The sequence below is a fragment of the Arachis ipaensis genome, chromosome B6, assembly GCF_059453495.1.
Source record: "Arachis ipaensis isolate K30076 ecotype BB chromosome B6, ASM5945349v1, whole genome shotgun sequence".
Lineage (NCBI taxonomy): Eukaryota > Viridiplantae > Streptophyta > Magnoliopsida > Fabales > Fabaceae > Arachis > Arachis ipaensis.
The window spans coordinates 9,901,203-9,920,344 of record NC_142441.1 but is presented as its reverse complement, the minus strand read 5'-3'; the positions used below and the strand labels follow the sequence as shown (position 1 = coordinate 9,920,344).

The window sequence follows — 19,142 nt, the reverse complement described above, 5'->3', positions numbered from 1 at the left end:
CCAAAGATGTGCATGTAGTATAAGTTTGGTGGGTAACCTTTCCAAAGTTCATAAGGGGTTTTCTTCAAAAATTTCTTTATGATTGTTCTATTTAAAATGTGGTAAGCCGTGTTAACCGCTTCAGCCCAAAAAATTTTTGGAACATTACTCTCACAAAGCATAGCTCTTGTCATCTCTTGTATGCTTCTATTTCTTCTTTCCACAACACCATTTTGTTGTGGTGTTCTTGGACAAGAGAAGTTGTGAGATATTCCAAATTCCTCACAAAAGGATTCAAATAAGTTGTTTTCAAATTCAGTTCCATGATCACTTCTTATAGGAGAAATCTTTAAATCCTTTTCATTTTGAATTTTCTTGCAAAAAGGTTCAAAGGCCGAAAAGGCTTCATTTTTGTGTGCAAGAAATAAAACCCAACCAAACCTAGTATAGTCATCCACAATCACTAAACCATAATGTTTACCACCTAGGCTTTGAGTTCTTGTTGGACCAAATAAATCAATGTGTAGCAACTCAAGTGGTCTTTTAGTAGAGATGTCTTCCTTTGGTTTAAAAGAACTTTTTGTTTGTTTTCCCATTTGGCAAGCATCACAAGTGATGTCTTTGTCAAATTTTATCAAAGGAAGGCCTCTTACTAATTCTTTCTTTACAAGTTTGTTTATTTGAACCATACTTGCATGGGCCAATCTCTTGTGCCATAACCACTTTTCAGATTCTTTAGACTGAAGACAAGCTACATTTTGATCCTTTAGTTCATTAAGAGTAAGTCCATACATATTATTAAAATGCTTGACAACAAACATCACTTCATTTGTCTTTTCATTAATAACACAACATTCAAGTCTTTTGAAAGTCACTAAATATCCTAAATCACACAGCTGACTTATACTAAAAAGATTGTGCTTCAAACCACATGCCAAAAGTACATCATCAATGAAAGTAGATTGTTCATTACCTACTTTTCCAACAGCAATAATTTTACCTTTACCATCATCTCCAAAGGTCACAAAACCTCCATCATACTTATTTAGTTTGATGAAGTAAGTTGACCTTCCAGTCATGTGCCTTGAACATCCACTATCCATGTACCACATGTCCTTTTTGTTCTTGGATGCTAGGCAAATCTGCATGAAGAGTTTCAAGTAGCCTTAGGTATCCAAATTAATTTGGATCCTTTGAAGTTAATCCATCTTGGTTGCCCAAGTGCATTGAAATCACAAACAACATTGTAAATTTTGTTTCCCACAACTCTCTTTTCAATGAAACATTGTGCATATGATGACCAAATTTCTTACAATTTACACAATGATTTTCTGATGTGTATCGCTGAAATTGAGGTGAGTTGCTTTGCTGGAAATGATTAAAAGTTTGAAATTTTCTGGTTTTTGGAAGAGGTGCATTTCTTTTGACAAATTGATTTTTATTAAAATTGTTCCTCTTAACTAAAACATTTTCACCATAATTTTTTTTGAACTTTTGGACTTTTCGAATATGAGATTTTGTTGTAAAATGGTGGTTTCTTGAAAGCAACCTCATTTTTCGAAATGTACCCCAAACCTGGCCTATTTGAACCAGGTTCGGTTCTTGGTGAAGGTTCAGTTTCACTTGTGTATACTTCATCAAGTTTTTCTTCAAAAGTTGGAACATATCCAATACCAGATTTGATTGGTGTGGATTTAATATTTGATGAAGAAGCCACAAATTTTATAGAGGAATCATTAAAAACTGCATCTTCCTTGGCTATGTAACCTAAACCAGATTTTTCAAATAATGGTCTTTGACTTGCAAGTAATTTGTCCAAGTTACTAGAACTTTAAGCAAATTTTGCTAAGTCACCATTCAACCTTTTAATCATATCATTTAATCTTTCATTTTCAGCAATTAACTCATGAGAAGGATCCACAATGTGTTTTCCTTTTAATTTTTCAAGTTCAGATTTTAGAAATCTGTTTTCTTCAATGATGTCCAAAGCATATTCAGTTTTCTTCACCTTTTCTTTTAAAAAATCATTTTCAGCTCTTAACACATCTCTTTCAGATCTGCATTCATTGTACTTGTCAAGCAGTTTTGAGGTGTTTAAAGTGAGATCATCAATAATAGCATGTAAATCATCAATGGTCAAATCATAATAATTTACCTCATCAAGATTGTTGTTTCCAGCCATGAAGCAGTCTTTATCTCCACCTTTAGATTCTTCTTCTTCATTTGAGTCATTCTCAAGATCTTCCCAAGCTGCCATGAGCACTCTCTTCCTTTTCTTCTTTCCTTTGTCCTCCTTTTTGAGCTTTGGACAGTTTAGCTTGAAATGTCCAGCCTCCTTGCAATGATGGCACGTCACCTTGCTCAAGTCGATCTTGTGCTCCTTTGAGCTTGAACCCTTGTATTTGCCCTTGTTCTTCATCGTCCTTCTAAATCTCCTAGCAAAAAACAAAAGCTCATCATTTGAAATACCATTACTAGACTCACTCTCTTTTGGTTCTATTTGTGACTTGAGGGCTATTTCCTTTTTCTTTGAGTCTGTGTTTGTGTGTGTGGTTTCATAGGCAAGAAATTTTCCTCTCAGCTCATCATAGGTTATGGGACTTAGGTTGTTGCTCTCGGTTAGGACAGTGGCAGTGGTTTACCATTATTTTATAAGGCTTCTAAGGAGTTTTCTCACCAAGGTTTGTTCTGCATAGTTTGTACCCATAGCATCAAGGTTGTTGATTATGATTTAGAATCTCTCAAACGCTTCATCAATGCTTTCTCCATCCTTCATGTTAAACATCTCGTACTCTTTTCGCAGCATATCAATCCTCGTTTCTTTGACTTGTTTAGTGCCTTCGTGTGTAACCTGGAGTTTTTCCCAGATTTCTTTGGCTGTCTTGCATCTAGACACCTTCCGGTACTCTTCAAAGCTGATAGCATAGTGAAGAAGGTTGATTGCTTTAGCATTCAGCTCCATCTTCTTCTTATCGTCTTCATTCCATTCAGCTTCTTCTTTTGGAGTCACCACTCCATCAGCACTTGTTTTTATTGGGATCTTGGGACCACTCACAATAATCTTTCATATGTTGTAGTCAATGGATTGGATGAAGATCCTTATCCTTTCTTTCTAGTAGGCATAGTTTTTTCCGTTGAAGAAAGGTGGCCGGTTGTTTGATTGGCCTTCAGTGAGGGTGTAAGCAACTATGGTTGTGCCCAAGTTGTTCACCATTGGATCTTTGCTCCAAGCGGTTAAGCTTGATTCTTGAGACCTTAGCTCCTGATACCAATTGAAGGTTGTGGTAGGCTTAGAGAATTGGGGTTAAATCTATGCCTTTCTTTTAAGTTACTGAACTGACCCTTTAAAGTTTAAACACAATGTTTGAATTCTGATTCTGTTTGAACTCAGCGGCAAAAATTTATGAGACAATTTATTTTTGTCTCATGAATATCAGAAAATAGAACAGTGCAGAGAAGGAAATAGCTAACACCAGCATATATCCTGGTTCGGTTGCCTTGTACTATGCAACTTACGTCCAGTCTCCTCTACAACAATGGAGGAATTTCCACTATAGTTAACAGTATTACATACACCAATTCCACATGATTGACACAATCCTTTCACACTCAAGTTCTAACCTAACTTGACATTGGCTATGCTAATACCTAACCATTCACTCTTAGTGCTAACCCAACTAAGAAAGGGATACCTTACAGGTACAAGATACAAGTCATGAACATACCTAAAGAAATCTGAAAATAACTCTAGGCTTTTCTCTCAAGTGTATCACTCAGCCTTTTTTCACTCATGACTTTTTTTTATCTCTCTTATTATGCCTTTTCACTCAAAAAATTACAGAAAGATAAACATTGAAAAGTACATTACAATCAGTAAAACATGAAGGAGATTAACTTCATCAACAGCCTCTTTGCTATGTGAAAAACCAGATTAGCAAGCCTTTGATTCAGTTCTTCATACTGGCGGAATGCATCTTTGACTAGGAAACACTGTCCAGTTAGATAAACTTCTTCAAAAACCTTTTCTCAGAACATACACCTCAAGAACACTGGTTTTCTCTCCTTGACTTCTGAATGAGTAGCAAGCCTCTTTTATCTCCTTGCATGTTGCTGGGTTCACCTTCCTAGGTCAACATCTTGAGCCTTGAGCTTCACCAACCCAGCCGTTCACCTTTTTTCCAGTAATCTTCAAAATAAAAACTTTGCTTCTGACTTCTCTATCCTGACCGAAAGCCATAAAGCAACAACCACAAGAGTCTTCCAATGGTCAACTTAATCTGAACCCTTGAAAACCAACTTGGTCCCCAAGGCATGTTTGAGACCGTTGATTTACCGCAGAGAAGAACAGAAATTCTCTTTTCCATATAGCTCAAAACGGAGTGACAGAGAGTTGAAGATGAAGAGAAGAAAGTGTGTTGCATGTAAGAGGAAATGGGTTACCTTTAATCTAAGCTTGATATGGTTTGAATTTTGCTGATTAGACTTCTGTGTTTCAAGTTTGGACTTTCTCTTTCTTGCTTCTTTGATGATCACCTTAGTGAGGAAGCTTTCTCTTTCTCTTTCTTACTTTTCTGAGGTTTGTGATTTGACTAAGACAGAAGAGAGAAGAACGTTACTTTGGTAGTGAGACCAAATTGGAAGGATTTGAAATTGAGTTGGGTTTGGATCGGATATCCATTAAGCAACCCGTTTGGCCTATCTGACTTCTTCCTTTGCTTTTCCTTGGGCTTCTGTTTTTGCTTTCAGCCCACCATCCGTGCTATTTGTTTTTCATTCCATTTGGGCTATAAAATTGAATTTTGGCCTGCAACAATAAATAATTAGTAATATGCATTTATAATTAATCAACAAAAATTATTATTTTGCCCAAAAATAATATTTGTCATCACTAATTGATTTAGTTAATTTCTTAACTTAACACATGTTTATTCTCTTTCAAAAACCGCTATAGAGGATAGCGGTTTCTAGTCAATCAGCTTATCTTCTTAATCTGCGTTAGGTTGTCGCGATTTTTTTTTGTGTTTTGTAGATTAGGACACTCTGTAGCGATTTACATAAAATTATAAAAAAGTTTATTCGTGTAATAAATTATAAAAAATTGTAATTGAGTAATTTTGGTTATATTTTAATTTATTTAAGTAATTTGTCCAAAAGTTATTGTTATTTTTTTCATAATTTTGGTAAGAAATTAAGAATCCGGTTAAAAAGTGAAGGGGAAGTGTAACAAAGCGGAGAGAATTCCCGCCAGAACGGAGAACCATTTCCCGCCACCTCTTGTAATTATTAATTGGTTATCGCCACTAATCTCCCAAGCTTCTGAATACGCATGCTTCATACTTGATAGTTGATACTACATTACTTTGTCATTTTCTGTGTTTGTTCAACAACACCACTCTCTCACACACACATACACTGATCGCTAAGATGCGTCGCAACACCAACGGTCGATCGCCGCTGGTGAATCAACAGCGCCAAATCACTGCTTTCTTCTCCAAATCCACTTCTTCTTCTCCTTCTCCTTCTCCAATTCTCTCCGATTCCAAATCCATCAACAACGATAAAACCTCTAAGTTAAACCCTAACCCTAAACTTACCTCTGCGAGCCCTACCCCTCCCACGCCTTCCCCTTCTAATCCCAAACCCATTCTTCTCGTCGGAGCTTCTTCTCCTCTATACTCCGATGACGTCATTGGAAAAAGGATCAAGGTTTATTGGCCTCTTGATAAAGCATGGTACGAAGGTACGGTCAAATCGTTCGATAATGCCACTTCTAAGCATTTAGTGTTATACGACGATGACGAAGAGGAATCGCTCGACCTTTCCAAGGAGAAGTTCGAATGGGTTCAGGATTCTTCATCGTCTGTCAAGAAGCTTAAACGGTTGCGTCGCAGCTGCGACATCCCTGTTGTTAGGAAGATGGTGATTGACGACGATGAGAGTGATGGAAGTCCCAAAAGTGTTGATGATGGTAATTGTGGCAGTGATGATTCGGATGAAGATTGGGGGAAGAATGCGGTGGATGAAGGCGCTGAGGTGGAAGATGACGTGGAGCTAGACAACGAGGAAGATGACTATGAAGATGGTGCTGCAGAGAGGTCTAAAAGAAAGTCAAGTGCGAAGGTGGAGCCCAAGAAACGGAAAATGAGTGGAGCAGAGAAACCGGAGCCTGCAAAAAAGAGCAAGAACGCCGGGGAAGCTGGTGGTGTTAAGGGAGCTTTCAAGTTCTCAGTATTGGAGCCTACAAGTACTCCGGATAGTGAGTGATTATTTCTGGGTTTTATTTATTACTAATCTATGTACTTTGAGACCCAGTTTGCAGTTATGTGACTAATGCAGCTCCTTATTGAATGATTTTTTATTGTTTTTATTTTAAGTTGGGGTGGGGTTGTGGCCGTTAAATCTGGTAATTTTCAAATTTGGAAGTAAATTGCTTGTGGTTGTCCTTCAAATAAGGAAGATTAACGGTCAAATGCAACCTGTTAGGTAATTTTCCCCTTTCAGTGGCATCAGCTTTGAGAGGCTGCTTCTTGTATTGTCACTGGGTAACTGAACTGCCAAGTTCAATATATTTTGTAATTTATAATTTGGGTCATGTCTTTGCAGCTAAAAAGATATCTAACGGCGTTGACAATGTGGCAAATGATGATGCCTCTGAAAGATTTGCGACAAGGGATGCTCAGAAATTTCGCTTTCTCAGAGAGTGAGTGTTGAATGTTGTCATTTACTCTTTCTGTGCAACTGGTTCTAATCAGAATTGTTATTACTATGTTTTTTGGTATCTTAATTTGTATATTTATTTTAAAGATTTATGATAAATATGGTCTTCTTACAGAGACCGCAGGGATGCTAAACGAAGGCGTCCTACTGATGAAAATTATGATCCAAGAACTCTCTATTTGCCTCCTGATTTCTTAAGGAGTTTGTCAGATGGCCAGGTAATTACTGCTAAAGTCTTATGGTGAATTCTCAAGGGTGAATGTTATTTATGTGGTCATTTAATGAATGCAGAAACAATGGTGGGAGTTCAAGTCAAAGCATATGGACAAAGTTTTATTTTTCAAGGTTTGAGTTGGTTAAGTTTTGTTGATGCTGTTGACTCATCCCTACAACCAAATGAATTTCAGTTTCCATATTTTTTTGCTGGTACAGATGGGTAAATTTTATGAACTTTTTGAGATGGATGCACATGTAGGAGTGAAAGAGCTTGACTTGCAGTATATGAAGGTAAGTATAAATGTTCCAGAGTTGTAGACCTACTTCAGAATCTCAAATTTTTTATACTGAATCATGCAGATTAATCTCTGGTCAATACTACATTTATACTCCCTCTCTCATGTTGATTTACATCATTACATGTGCTATTTTCAGGGGGAACAACCTCATTGTGGTTTTCCGGAGAGGAATTTCTCAATGAATGTGGAGAAACTTGCTAGGAAGGTTAGCCTCATAAATTACCCTTTTTTTTTTTGCATTGCTACTTTTTTAATGTCTGCTGTTTAAGAACTTACTGAATTGTTTTGGTGGAGCAGGGTTACCGAGTTCTTGTTATAGAGCAGACTGAAACACCTGTACAGTTAGAGCTTCGTCGCAAGAATGGCTCAAAAGATAAGGTCTGATTATATCACAATAACTAGAAAAATAATTCTTTCTTATCCAGTAATGCACGCTTCATGTACTTTCAAATAGTGTTTTATATTTTACTTCTCTTTTTCCTCACATTTGATTCCATTTGATAGTACCTTATTGTTGATAGAAGAACAATATTTCTCTAAGTTAGATATCTATTTCTTCTAGGTTGTGAGACGGGAAATATGTGCAGTGGTTACAAAAGGCACACTAACTGATGGGGAGTTGCTGTCAGCAAACCCAGAAGCTGCGTATTTGATGGCACTGACAGAGCAACATGAAAACAACGCAAATGAGGTTTCAGAGCGCATTTATGGAGTTTGTATAGTCGATGTTGCCACAAGCAGAATCATTCTTGGACAGGTGCGACTCTACAATTTTGAGTCTCTGGAAAAATCCACATGCATTGACTTGGTCAAAATCTTACATGAATTCTGCTAATGTCGTAATTTGGTTAAGCACCCAATCCTTTTACCTCTATTGGGAATAAAGACAAATGGAGGCAGATAGGGCTTAAGATCTTTTTTGGGGGTGGAGATTTTTATTTCAAGGATGCATTTTTACTTTATGTTTGTTAATTATGTTTGCTCAGAATCTCAATAATGGGTTTGCTTCTCTGCACCACAGTTTAAGGATGACTTGGAATGTAGTGCTTTATGCTGCATCTTGTCTGAGATTAGGCCAGTTGAAATTGTGAAACCTGCTGAAGTGCTCAGTGCTGAAACAGAGAAAGTACTGCTGAAGCATACTAGAAATCCTCTAGTGAATGAATTAGTTCCTAATGTGGAGTTTTGGGATGCTGAAAAAACCGTGGATCAATTGAAGAGAATTTACAGGCACACTGATGAAGTTAGTCTAGAAGATAATGAGCTAGGTTGCTTGCCAGATGTTTTGCTGGAGCTGGTGAAAACTGTCAATGACAATAATAGTGCACTTTCAGCTCTTGGGGGTGCTCTATATTATCTGAAACAGGCTTTCTTAGATGAGGCATTGCTTAGATTTGCACACTTTGAATTACTTCCATGTTCTGGCTTCGGTGATCTTGCCTCAAAACCATACATGGTTCTTGACGCAGCAGCCTTGGAGAATCTTGAAATCTTTGAGAATAGCAGAAATGGAGATTCTTCAGGGTATGCTTATCATTGTCACATTCAATATCGTTACTCCTTTATTTTAATACAATGGGAATATTTTATGTTTATATTTTAACTGAAATGATGATAATCTTACAGCACTCTGTATTCCCAATTAAACCATTGTGTTACCGCATTTGGAAAGAGACTACTAAGGGCATGGCTTGCAAGACCATTATGTCATATAGAGTTAATTAAGGATCGCCAGGAAGCCATTGCTGGTTTAAAGGTGGGTTTTCTTGGCCATCCTTGTTACTTCTGGTTTTTATGATCCTTCATGATTTTATGCTAGTGGAGCTTAATATTATGCCATTTAGATGTTAAGATTGATTTGATCATAATCAACAGATTCAGAATCAATACATATTAGTAAATAATAGTTTCTTTGATATATGATTTGCTTTTTAGGGAGTTAATTTACCTTATGCACTAGAATTTCGAAAAGCTTTGTCAAGGCTACCTGACATGGAGCGATTGCTGGCCCGCATCTTCTCCACTAGGTAAAAGATATCTATGCAACTGTGTGATATTTAATTAGTTATACATGCCTCACTGATCATATTCGTAAGTACTCACTTTTCTTTTTCATGAATGTAGTGAAGCTAATGGAAGGAATGCTAATAAAGTGGTTCTGTATGAGGATGCAGCAAAGAAACAACTACAAGAGTTTATTTCTGCTCTTCGTGGTTGTGAACTAATGTTGCAAGCATGCTCTTCTCTTGGCGTTATTCTGAATGATGTCAAATCTAGACTACTCCATCATCTGTTAACACCTGGTATGGTTATCTCAATGAAATATGCTATAACATTACTCTGGGCTACTGTTTGAGGTACTGTAGTATGTTGTCAACTGTAGGAAAAGAACTTCCTGATGTCTGCTTGGCTCTGAACCATTTCAAGGATGCCTTTGATTGGGTGGAAGCCAATAACTCAGGCCGTGTAATACCTCATGAAGGAGTTGACCCTGAGTATGACTCAGCCTGTAAGGCAGTTAAAGAAATTGAGTCCAGTTTATCAAAACATCTTATTGAACAAAGGAAATTGCTTGGAGACACATCTGTAAGACCAAGACCTCAGATGGAAACAATGAGTTTAGTCCTTTTATTGTGCATAAAATCAACATTTGAATGCTCCTATTTGTGTTACAGATCACTTATGTCACTGTTGGAAAGGACACATACCTTTTAGAAGTCCCAGAAAATTTGCGTGGGAAAGTTCCTCGGGACTATGAGCTGCGTTCATCTAAAAAAGTAAGGTCAATGTTTTGACAATTTAATGCGAACAAAACTGGAAACTGTTTAGTACTATCTGTTTGATTCTCATGTCTATGAATATAACAGTCTGCGGTATTAATTTGTTGGATTCTAGTTCTAAGTATCCTTGCCTTAGTTTAGCCCATTTATTATGCTGGTGGGTCTTGGTATTTTATATCAGTTAACAGAAGTGAATTATTAGAAGTCCTACATTACTTAGGGATATGGTAAGATAGCTTTTATTATTGCTCGACAATATTCACCCTTTGCTTCTGGGTTGAAATATGTCCTTCTAACATGAATTAATCATTCTTTTGATTTCTTCATTTGGTCCATGCAGGGCTTCTTTAGGTACTGGACTCCTGCTATTAAAAAGTTCCTGGGAGAACTCTCCCAAGCTGAATCTGAAAAGGAGTCCTTATTGAAAAGTACATTGCAGAGATTAATTGGACGCTTTTGTGAAAATCATACTAAGTGGAGGCAATTGGTGTCTACTACAGCTGGTACTTATTGCTCTTCTGAACCCAATTAATAGCACTCCTGCTTAAGCCTCATTAGTGACAAGGTTGTCATTTTATTGTATTACGACCAGAAATATGAATTGAAACTGTAAAATTAGTATTTTTAAAATAATGACTTTCCTATTGCCCATGGAGGGGGAATGTACAAACATTAACGTGGTACCATTTGATCAATACAAGATTACAACAAGATTAAATGAAAATGTGAAAGATGCATGTCTCATACATGTTCGGCTGTCAAATTTTGTATTGTTCCTATTGTTTGCTCACTATATTTCTTCTGCTGAAATGATTCTCTTTGTTTTAGCCTTTCTTATCTTGATTCAATACACTCCTTTTCTTTAGGATATTTTTTCCAAGATAAATTTTCCATGCATTTAAATAGAAAATCAAAAGCATTTCGTTGTTTATGGCTTAAACTGGATGCCATCAACATATTGCAGAGTTGGATGTTTTGATCAGTTTAGCTATTGCTCGTGATTACTATGAAGGGCCAACATGCAGACCAAGTTTTTTAGGCATGCTATCTACCAAAGACAGTCCTTACCTCTCTGCTAAAAGTTTGGGACACCCAGTCCTTAGGAGTGATTCCTTAGGAAAGGGGGCCTTTGTACCCAATGACATATCAATTGGTGGTCAACACGATGCCAACTTTATTCTTCTAACTGGTCCTAACATGGGTGGAAAGTCAACTCTCCTTCGCCAAGTTTGCTTGGCAGTGGTTTTGGCCCAGGTGAAGCTTTTTCAGTCATGTTGCTTCCTTTGATCTCTTCTTTATATATATATATTGGGAGGGAGAAGTGTTGGAGTTTTTTTTTTTGGAAACTGCTGAGGTGCAAAAGAGTGTGGCAGAGCATTTGATAATTTAATAACATGTTTTCTTCTGCAGGTAGGGGCTGATGTCCCAGCAGAGAGTTTTGATTTGTCACCTGTGGACCGTATCTTTGTTCGCATGGGTGCCAAAGATAATATCATGGCTGGCCAGAGTACATTTTTAACTGAGCTTTCAGAAACTGCAACAATGCTGGTGAGACCCCTCTGGCATCAACTTTAATAACGTGAAATAAGGGTTAAGTAGGCACGATAATAAGACAGACTTGGGACAAGCTTTATGAACCCTTTTATTTGGCTTGTTACATATTTTAGATCTATTAAGTATATGAATTTAATCTGATTAAAGTATTCATACTCTAAATGTGTTTGATGATGAATACAGTCTTCAGCCACTCGTAATTCATTGGTGGCTCTTGATGAGCTTGGGCGTGGGACCTCAACTTCTGATGGGCAAGCCATTGCGTAAGTCTTTTGTGGGACTGGAATACTTCTATCCCCTATGATGTCTTTATTAATATTTGATATTTGATTTCTTACCTATGCAGGGAATCTGTTCTAGAACATTTTGTGCGGAAGGTTCAGTGTCGTGGATTGTTTTCTACACATTATCATCGATTAGCTATCGATTATTACAAAGATCCCAAGGTATTCCATGTGTGTTTCATACATAATAATTAAACCCATCCTCCTATGTTCAAAGAGATATTTGAGCTCATTTGTGTTGGTTTATGTGTATCCATGGGTTCACAAGTAGCCTTATGCTATTGAAGTCTTACATTATTATTTATATGTTATGGAATTTCCAGTTTTCTATTTTGTTTAGTAGTTCTTAGTTTGTCTTTCATATATTGTTGTAAAGGTCTCCCTCTGCCATATGGCATGCCAAGTTGGTAGTGGAACAATTGGCGTGGATGAAGTCACCTTTCTTTATAGGCTGACCCCTGGTGCATGTCCCAAGAGTTATGGTGTTAATGTTGCACGGTTGGCAGGTATTATTCTTTTCCACTTTGAAAATTGTCTGCGATTTCTTTTTAATGTGTTAAATAGTTCTTAGCCAGTTCTTGTTATAACAAAGTACATTAAATTTGTTGCAGGGCTTCCAACTTCCGTGCTTCAGAAGGCTGCTGCTAAGTCTAAAGAATTTGAGGCCTCTTATGGTAAATCTAGAAATGCGTCTCTTGAAACAAACTCTCCAAATCAGGAATGGGTTGATGAGATGATAGTTGTAATGAAAATGTTGAACAAGGCTGCTGCAAATTTGAGTTATCAGGAAGGTGGTTGTGACAGCTCCCTCCATGAACTTAAGAGTAGAGCAAGAGAACTTATGCAGCGATGTTAATTGCTGTAGAGAATCTAGATATATTTGCCATGATTCATTTTTTTGAAAAACAAGGTTTTGGTGGCCAGATTCTGTAGTAATCAATCCAGATGGGATAAGGGCCATCTTGCTTTTCATGTTGGTTGTCCAACATACCACTTTTGTTGATGGCGTGCTTGTAAATAGTTGTAGCGATAGTGATTGGTTACAACTAACAAATTGAAGCCTGACCCGTTGTACATGTTTAGGAGTTCTCCTAATAGACTTGTTTTTAAAGTTAATACAACAGGCGAATTCGGTTGGGCTTTTTCTTCCCCCCTATTCGGTATTGTTAGGTCGGTGGGTGATACAAACTACAAGGTATGAATGCTGCATGCGTAAATGGGAACTTCGTTTCAATTCGAATTGCTTTTTCTATGAACTTATGTTCAATGTTTCAACCAAAAAATAAAAAAATTGACGAGAAGCATCTTCATAATGCTCCTGATTAATATACATAAATAATGTTTATATACTTGTTGCATATGCATCAAGTCGTCTTGACTCGCTTTCGTCAGTTGTATCAGACAATGATATTGCATATTCATAATCCCCGTAGTGTCGCTGAACACTGTTGTGAATGGCTCCGATCGTTCTAATAATTATGTACATAGGTAAAATTATTCCGCTAGCCTTTAGTATAATAACCTACATCAAAGACAAGTTCCATTCAGTTGAAATTTCCATAGCCAAACGCATAAATATCATATATGAGGAATACTGGGTATCAAATATGATGGACTTACTGTTACAAGTGTAAATGGATAATCCTCCGTTCCACTTGAAAGCACTGCGAATATATGTCTTACAAGCAACACAAATGTAAACTGCAAAGATAAGTCCAGAGAGTTATTACATGAAGATACTTTAAATTAAACAAACTCAAGGAAATGGCCTAGAGGGTCCACAAATCCTATGTCTTGAAGTGAAAATGTGAACATAAACTATTATTATTCAAGCCTTTCTAAATAGAACCGGCTAATCTAGTTGGCAATATTGAAAGAATCAATGTGAGTCATTGACTCGTTAAATTTTCCAAATCCAGCCAAACTGATTAATTGATTTTGTTGTATTATCAAAGTACAACCTAAGGCACCTACGAAGCTGCTGCAAGAAATAAAGATTCGAATTTATTAACGCCGCCAAGAAAACACGTAAATGCTTACAGCTAATGCAATTGTTCGACAGCAAGACGCGCTTCTTTGAGTTGCAGCATTGCATTCTGGCTGCTCTTCCACTTCATCCATTATCTCTATTCTTCCGTTTGATTCTTCTTCCTCCATCCTTAACACAAATACAACACATTCTCCAAATTTAATATCCAAACACATCTTAATTTAGTCCTAATATAAGTTCGCATTAATAGTTGGATATATACATGTTATAGAATACCTAGTGGACATTGCTTCATCATTTATGTGAGACTTCTTAGGATGTGCTGTATATCCAGGTTGATATTGCTGCAAAGAAAAAAAACAAAACAAAATGAACTCGATCACAATTAACAAACCTGAAATACATTCATCTCTTGTAACAAAATATTAAATTGGGTGGCGACACGTCGCCACGTCGGTGAGAACAAAAATATTATATTATATCAAAATTCAAAACCGTCCCATAGAGGCCCTATTATTTTACTAGAATAGTTTCAAAATGGAAATTAATATTAAACCGAACAAGAGCCAAAGTATGTGATCCTATTCCCCAACAACAAATAAACATTCCTACATTAACTAAATATAATACTAATACGGTGGGACTTCTAATAAATAATAATAGTTAAGAAGGAAAGCTATATACATTGAGCTTACATATAACTATATAAGCCAAACAGCTAAATACAAAAGGAATGCACCTCAATCCAAATAAATAATGGGAAAGGGAAATAATAATAATAATAATAATAATAAAAATAATAATAATAATAAAAGCAAGTTAATATCATTTTGTTGCTATAGCCATTACGTCAAAACCGGATAGAGATTAGAGAAGCTCACCCTTTTTTTCTCGATACCGACAAACAAATATAAATAAATAAATAGTAACACACGACAAATATTTTAAATAGCATCAGTATTCAGTAAAGTTAATTTTCATTGTAATAATAATAATAATGAATAAAATAGTAACACGGTGGTAAGTGGTAACTTTAAACTTTCTCTTCTCTTTTGATATTGTTAGAAAAGTATGAAAGGAACAAGATATTAGTTTCGCTCTTAACTTAATAAATAAGTAAATTAATTAATATCAACAAATGCATAACTTAAAACTCTCTCTTTCTTTCTCCCCTTTTTCTTTATTGAAGAAAAGAAAATGAATATTCCAAAAAATTAATTAGCGTCAGGAAAGTAAATTCTGACTGTAACTTTTTAAAAACGATATGAAAACAACGCTATCACCAATAATTAAAAAATAAAAAAATAAAGAAGAAGAAGAAGAAGAAGAATGATCGAGGTTGGTTCATACCTGAAGACATAATTCACATATCGTATTTCCTTTCTCGTTGCACCATCTCTGTATGCAATCTCTATGAGCAAACTGAATAGTAAAGGAAAAAAAAACAGAGTCGTTGATCATACTTGAGAAGAAAAAGAAGAATAATATTGTAGATAAATAAATAATCGATTGAGAAGAACAAAAGCTGAAGAAAATTTTGATGTGTTTGTACCTTAACAGTTCCAGAACAAGCACATGGTGCTTCCAAGGTTGTTGAGCTCTCAAACTCTTCTTCGTGACATATTCTACAGTGAGGAACAACCGCAGATATTAATTTCGAGTCGTTGATTATGATCACAACCTCTTCCATCTTTCTTGCTTCCTATGATCTCTGTTTCTTTCAAGTTTGTTTTCGAATTCTTTCTGATACTCTGTTTTTGGGTTCCCCTGTTTTCTCTCTTTCTCGAATCTCAACTTTGTTTATAAATACAGGGCAAAACTTTGGAGTTACCAAAATGCCCTTGCAAGTTCTTAAGGAAAAAGGGGGAAATTATTAAGATAGAAATATTATTAATGTGACTGAATTTCTGATACCATAATTATGAAGGGTCGCTTTTACCCTTTGCAGGGTCAGATTAGTAAGTAGATTATTATTACTATTTTAACTTCCTTAGCTTTCAGGCTTGTGAGGTTCAAATATTGTTAATTTTGAAATAATGGTTGAGTAATAATATGAACTTTATAAAAATTGAATTATTGTTTGGATATAGCAAAATATAAAAAAATATTTATATATTAAAATTAATTATTAAAGTTAATCATTATATATATATGTATAATATTTAAAAATCATATAAAATTATAACATATTTTTTTGGATTTTTAATATATTTATTTTTTATTATTTAATTAATATATTTTATATTTTAAGTTAATAATTAATTTTAGTAGTTAGTATTAATATATTCTATTATAATTAATTAAAATAGTAGTACAAAGTATTTATATCTCGATAGGGAGTCGTAGTGTTCATTTATTTGGTCAAATATGTTGACAAAGACATTCGCGGTGTTCAATATTTTCCTTAAATTATTCAGTCAAGTTATAAGAGATATTATATTTTTCTTAAAATATTAAAAATTTATCATTTGAAGATAACCATCCCCTTTATCCTCCGTAACAGTATGAGGATATTTTCCTTTATATGTTGCTCGAAATCGATTTAGAAGGTGATTATTATTGTTATTATTATTATTATTATTATTATTACAAGAGGATAGTCTTTTGTTCCTTTTTCTTCATCTTCTGTTGAGATTTTCAAAAAAAGAGGTGATATTTATATTAAAAATGATTATTAAATTAATATATATTAAAAAAAATACACAATATATATTATATATAAATATACGATGGTTGTTTTAGTAGTTAATTTTTAATATATGTATAATAATTTTTTTAAAAAAATTATATTCTTTTTTGGTTTTTAATTAAAATTATTTACCATATATGTCATCCACCCCAACATTTCAAAATTATGTTTTCATTTATCGGTGATCTTTTCAACTTTCCCCTTTTTTGATCAAATTTTCTTCCGTTGACAATTAAACATCTCGAAGGTTGGCGACATTGCTTAATCAGGAATTCAATTTTTTCTTGTCTCTAAATAGATAACCAGATTAAGCTACTGTCCGAAGCAAAACCTACATATTATTCATGAATTCACAAAATCTATTAGAGAGATTAGTGCGTTAGTTTAAAAAGTTAGATTTTAATTACTTGTTATACACAACTGATCTATTAGCTAGTTAATGCTAATTAACTTACAAATTAATTAAAAATGTTAAAATTGAGAAAAAATACGTATAAAACTTTTAAAAATAAATGATATTTCTTATTAAAATACTTTATTTATAACATTCTTAATTAATATTCCTAGCACACTTACTAGTAAGATTTAAAAAATAAAAATAAAAAAATAAAACAGAAAACAAAATGGTATGATCCTGTGCACCTTTACTTGTATTCATTTATTATAGTGAAGAAGGGGGGGCACAATTGCAAATTATTGCAACTATGAAAGAAAGATAGGTACCTTATTTTTCCTGTGCTCCTCCGCTTACAGTTCCAACACTGCACTTTCCTCAGTTTTAAATCTGGGGCCTACGATCCTTCTTCGCCAACGGTAAGTAACAAACGTTCATAGCAAACTGAAATTTGAATTGATGGGCCCCATTCTATTTATTTAATTATTATTTTCTTTTTCTAAAATTAGAATAATAGAGTTAGATTAATCCAAAACGCGCTCACCCAAATGCATCATTAGCCACATTCGGTGACTCTCCTTTCCACGCCAACCTCCTTTTCGCCTTTTTAAAATCCTTCAATTCCTAACTTATTTCATGATTGATCCATAAACGAAATAACACACAAGTTAAACATATTCTTCAATAATTCAATTCTTATAGTTACATGTTTGACAAATACTATGTACATATAAATATTATTGCGTATTGTGCAATTAGTATCTTTAATTGTGTCCTGCGATTAGAAAATAAAGCTATGATATTTATTGCATTTCATACTGTATGGGAGGAAGCTGACACACGTTACTTAATGCTTAGGTCTTAGTGCTTATCCTTTCTAGTTTTTTCGTTCTTATCGCCTCCTTTCAAATTGTTCTGGATTTATCCAACAATTATTTGCAATCCTTGTCATTTAGAACATTCACTAATCACAAATTCACAAAATCGCAGCACACAAATTCATAGGGGGATTAAAGTTTTCTGGTGACATTTTTTATGGGCAAGTGGTCGGTACAATATTGGATTATGTAGGGACAAGAGCCTTACGTTCAGAAAAGTGGACCCCACCCACTCATCTTGTTAATGTTCTTAGCTAAGTACCCAAAGCCGCGTAAGAAAAAATAATATTATTAATAAAATAAACTGAATCTAATTATTATTTATTTGTGTAGCTATAGTAATTTATAAACATTGTAATTTATAGGGGTTGGAGCCATTTGGTGGTGGTGGTTTGGTAACCAAGTTAGTTCCGTTAATGCATGTTGTCGTTGTTGAGTTGTGTTTAAGCTAAGTCTTTAATTAAAGTGAATAAAGGAGGGAAGGATGCAATAAATCAACCTAAAATTTGGAAATTTCTATCATTTGTTTGATTAGGAATGTGAGCTAGAAAGGTATCGTTATAGTTGTGAACGTTGATGTCTTAGCTTGAAAGTACATAATTTGCATGGATAAAAATCATATAAGATTGAGGGTCATGTATGAATAAAAAAAAAACAAGGGAAAAGAATAATAAATTATGATGATGATAATATGTTTTTATTCCCAAAGGGGAAAAAGGATGGGCCAGTATCATAGTTAGGTAGGGTTATTTCTATCTGGGCCTTTGTTGGGTTTGATCACTTCAAAAGTTAGAGGCACCTAAACATGGGCTTAGGTCTCATTAAGTTTAATTTTTAGACCTCTATTAAGCTTACCACCAATTGATGAGTTATGACCCAAGAAAAATAATGTAGCTCTATACAATGAAGATGTCGTTGACTATGAAGAAAAGAACAATGAAAATGTCTGTCCAGTTGATAAAGAATGTCTTGAGAAGAAAAGGAAAGCACATAGGGCATATGCATAGCTGATAGCTCTTCCAAGAGGAGATTGAAGAGTCACAAGTCACACAGTTCCCATATAATCTCCCAGGTTGCTTGGATTAAGTGGTAGTTACAATTTCACCCATCAACCGTAAGAGATGAGGGCAATAATGTGATATTTACACTACACACAATTCTTTATGTGCTAAATTGGCTCAATTATATATGTTCACAAAATTATTCTTTTTATTATGTCAAAGAACTAGTTACGTGTTTTAAATATTAACGGATCTCTAATCTCTTCAATAGATTTCACACAAACGAACAATTCGCAAGTATATATAAGGGCTTGACACGTAATATTCGAAATTGTGGAGAAAACGCAACATGTACACATGC

At 34.9% G+C, this 19,142-nt stretch overlaps 2 protein-coding genes across 2 annotated transcripts; one reads left to right on the top strand and one right to left on the bottom strand.

Moving 5' to 3' along the window:
* Nucleotides 1–5,152: 5,152 nt before the first annotated feature.
* On the top strand, nucleotides 5,153–12,969 carry MSH6 (MUTS homolog 6). Its single transcript, XM_016350272.3, has 21 exons — nucleotides 5,153–6,235; nucleotides 6,583–6,679; nucleotides 6,812–6,914; nucleotides 6,988–7,041; nucleotides 7,129–7,203; nucleotides 7,348–7,416; nucleotides 7,509–7,589; nucleotides 7,774–7,968; nucleotides 8,233–8,735; nucleotides 8,838–8,967; nucleotides 9,147–9,238; nucleotides 9,336–9,514; nucleotides 9,595–9,797; nucleotides 9,887–9,988; nucleotides 10,332–10,494; nucleotides 10,956–11,245; nucleotides 11,402–11,539; nucleotides 11,729–11,808; nucleotides 11,892–11,991; nucleotides 12,206–12,335; nucleotides 12,441–12,969. Exons 1-21 carry the CDS (start codon nucleotides 5,404–5,406, stop codon nucleotides 12,683–12,685), a joined length of 3,861 nt encoding a protein of 1,286 aa, XP_016205758.1. The 5' UTR covers nucleotides 5,153–5,403; the 3' UTR covers nucleotides 12,686–12,969.
* Nucleotides 12,970–13,034: 65 nt separating this feature from the next.
* Nucleotides 13,035–15,607, bottom strand: LOC107646083 (uncharacterized). The gene is made up of 6 exons (XM_016350273.3): nucleotides 15,372–15,607; nucleotides 15,170–15,241; nucleotides 14,096–14,163; nucleotides 13,870–13,987; nucleotides 13,450–13,530; nucleotides 13,035–13,351 (listed from the first exon to the last, which is right to left on the bottom strand). The coding sequence occupies exons 1-6, from the start codon at nucleotides 15,507–15,509 to the stop codon at nucleotides 13,172–13,174; spliced, it is 657 nt and encodes a 218-aa protein (XP_016205759.1). The 5' UTR covers nucleotides 15,510–15,607; the 3' UTR covers nucleotides 13,035–13,171.
* Between the last annotated feature and the right edge of the window lie 3,535 nt (nucleotides 15,608–19,142).

Excerpts from the sequence above, each read along its gene's own strand:
- MSH6 (XM_016350272.3), top strand. The coding sequence starts at position 5,404 with ATGCGTCGCAACACCAACGGTCGATCGCCGCTGGTGAATCAACAGCGC. Across the intron at positions 7,590-7,773 it reads AGAATGGCTCAAAAGATAAG|GTTGTGAGACGGGAAATATG; the intron begins GTCTGATTATAT and ends TATTTCTTCTAG. Across the intron at positions 12,336-12,440 it reads TAATGTTGCACGGTTGGCAG|GGCTTCCAACTTCCGTGCTT; the intron begins GTATTATTCTTT and ends AATTTGTTGCAG.
- LOC107646083 (XM_016350273.3), bottom strand. The coding sequence starts at position 15,509 with ATGGAAGAGGTTGTGATCATAATCAACGACTCGAAATTAATATCTGCG. Across the intron at positions 15,242-15,371 it reads CTTGTTCTGGAACTGTTAAG|TTTGCTCATAGAGATTGCAT; the intron begins GTACAAACACAT and ends TTTACTATTCAG. Across the intron at positions 13,352-13,449 it reads ATCCATTTACACTTGTAACA|GTTATTATACTAAAGGCTAG; the intron begins GTAAGTCCATCA and ends TCTTTGATGTAG.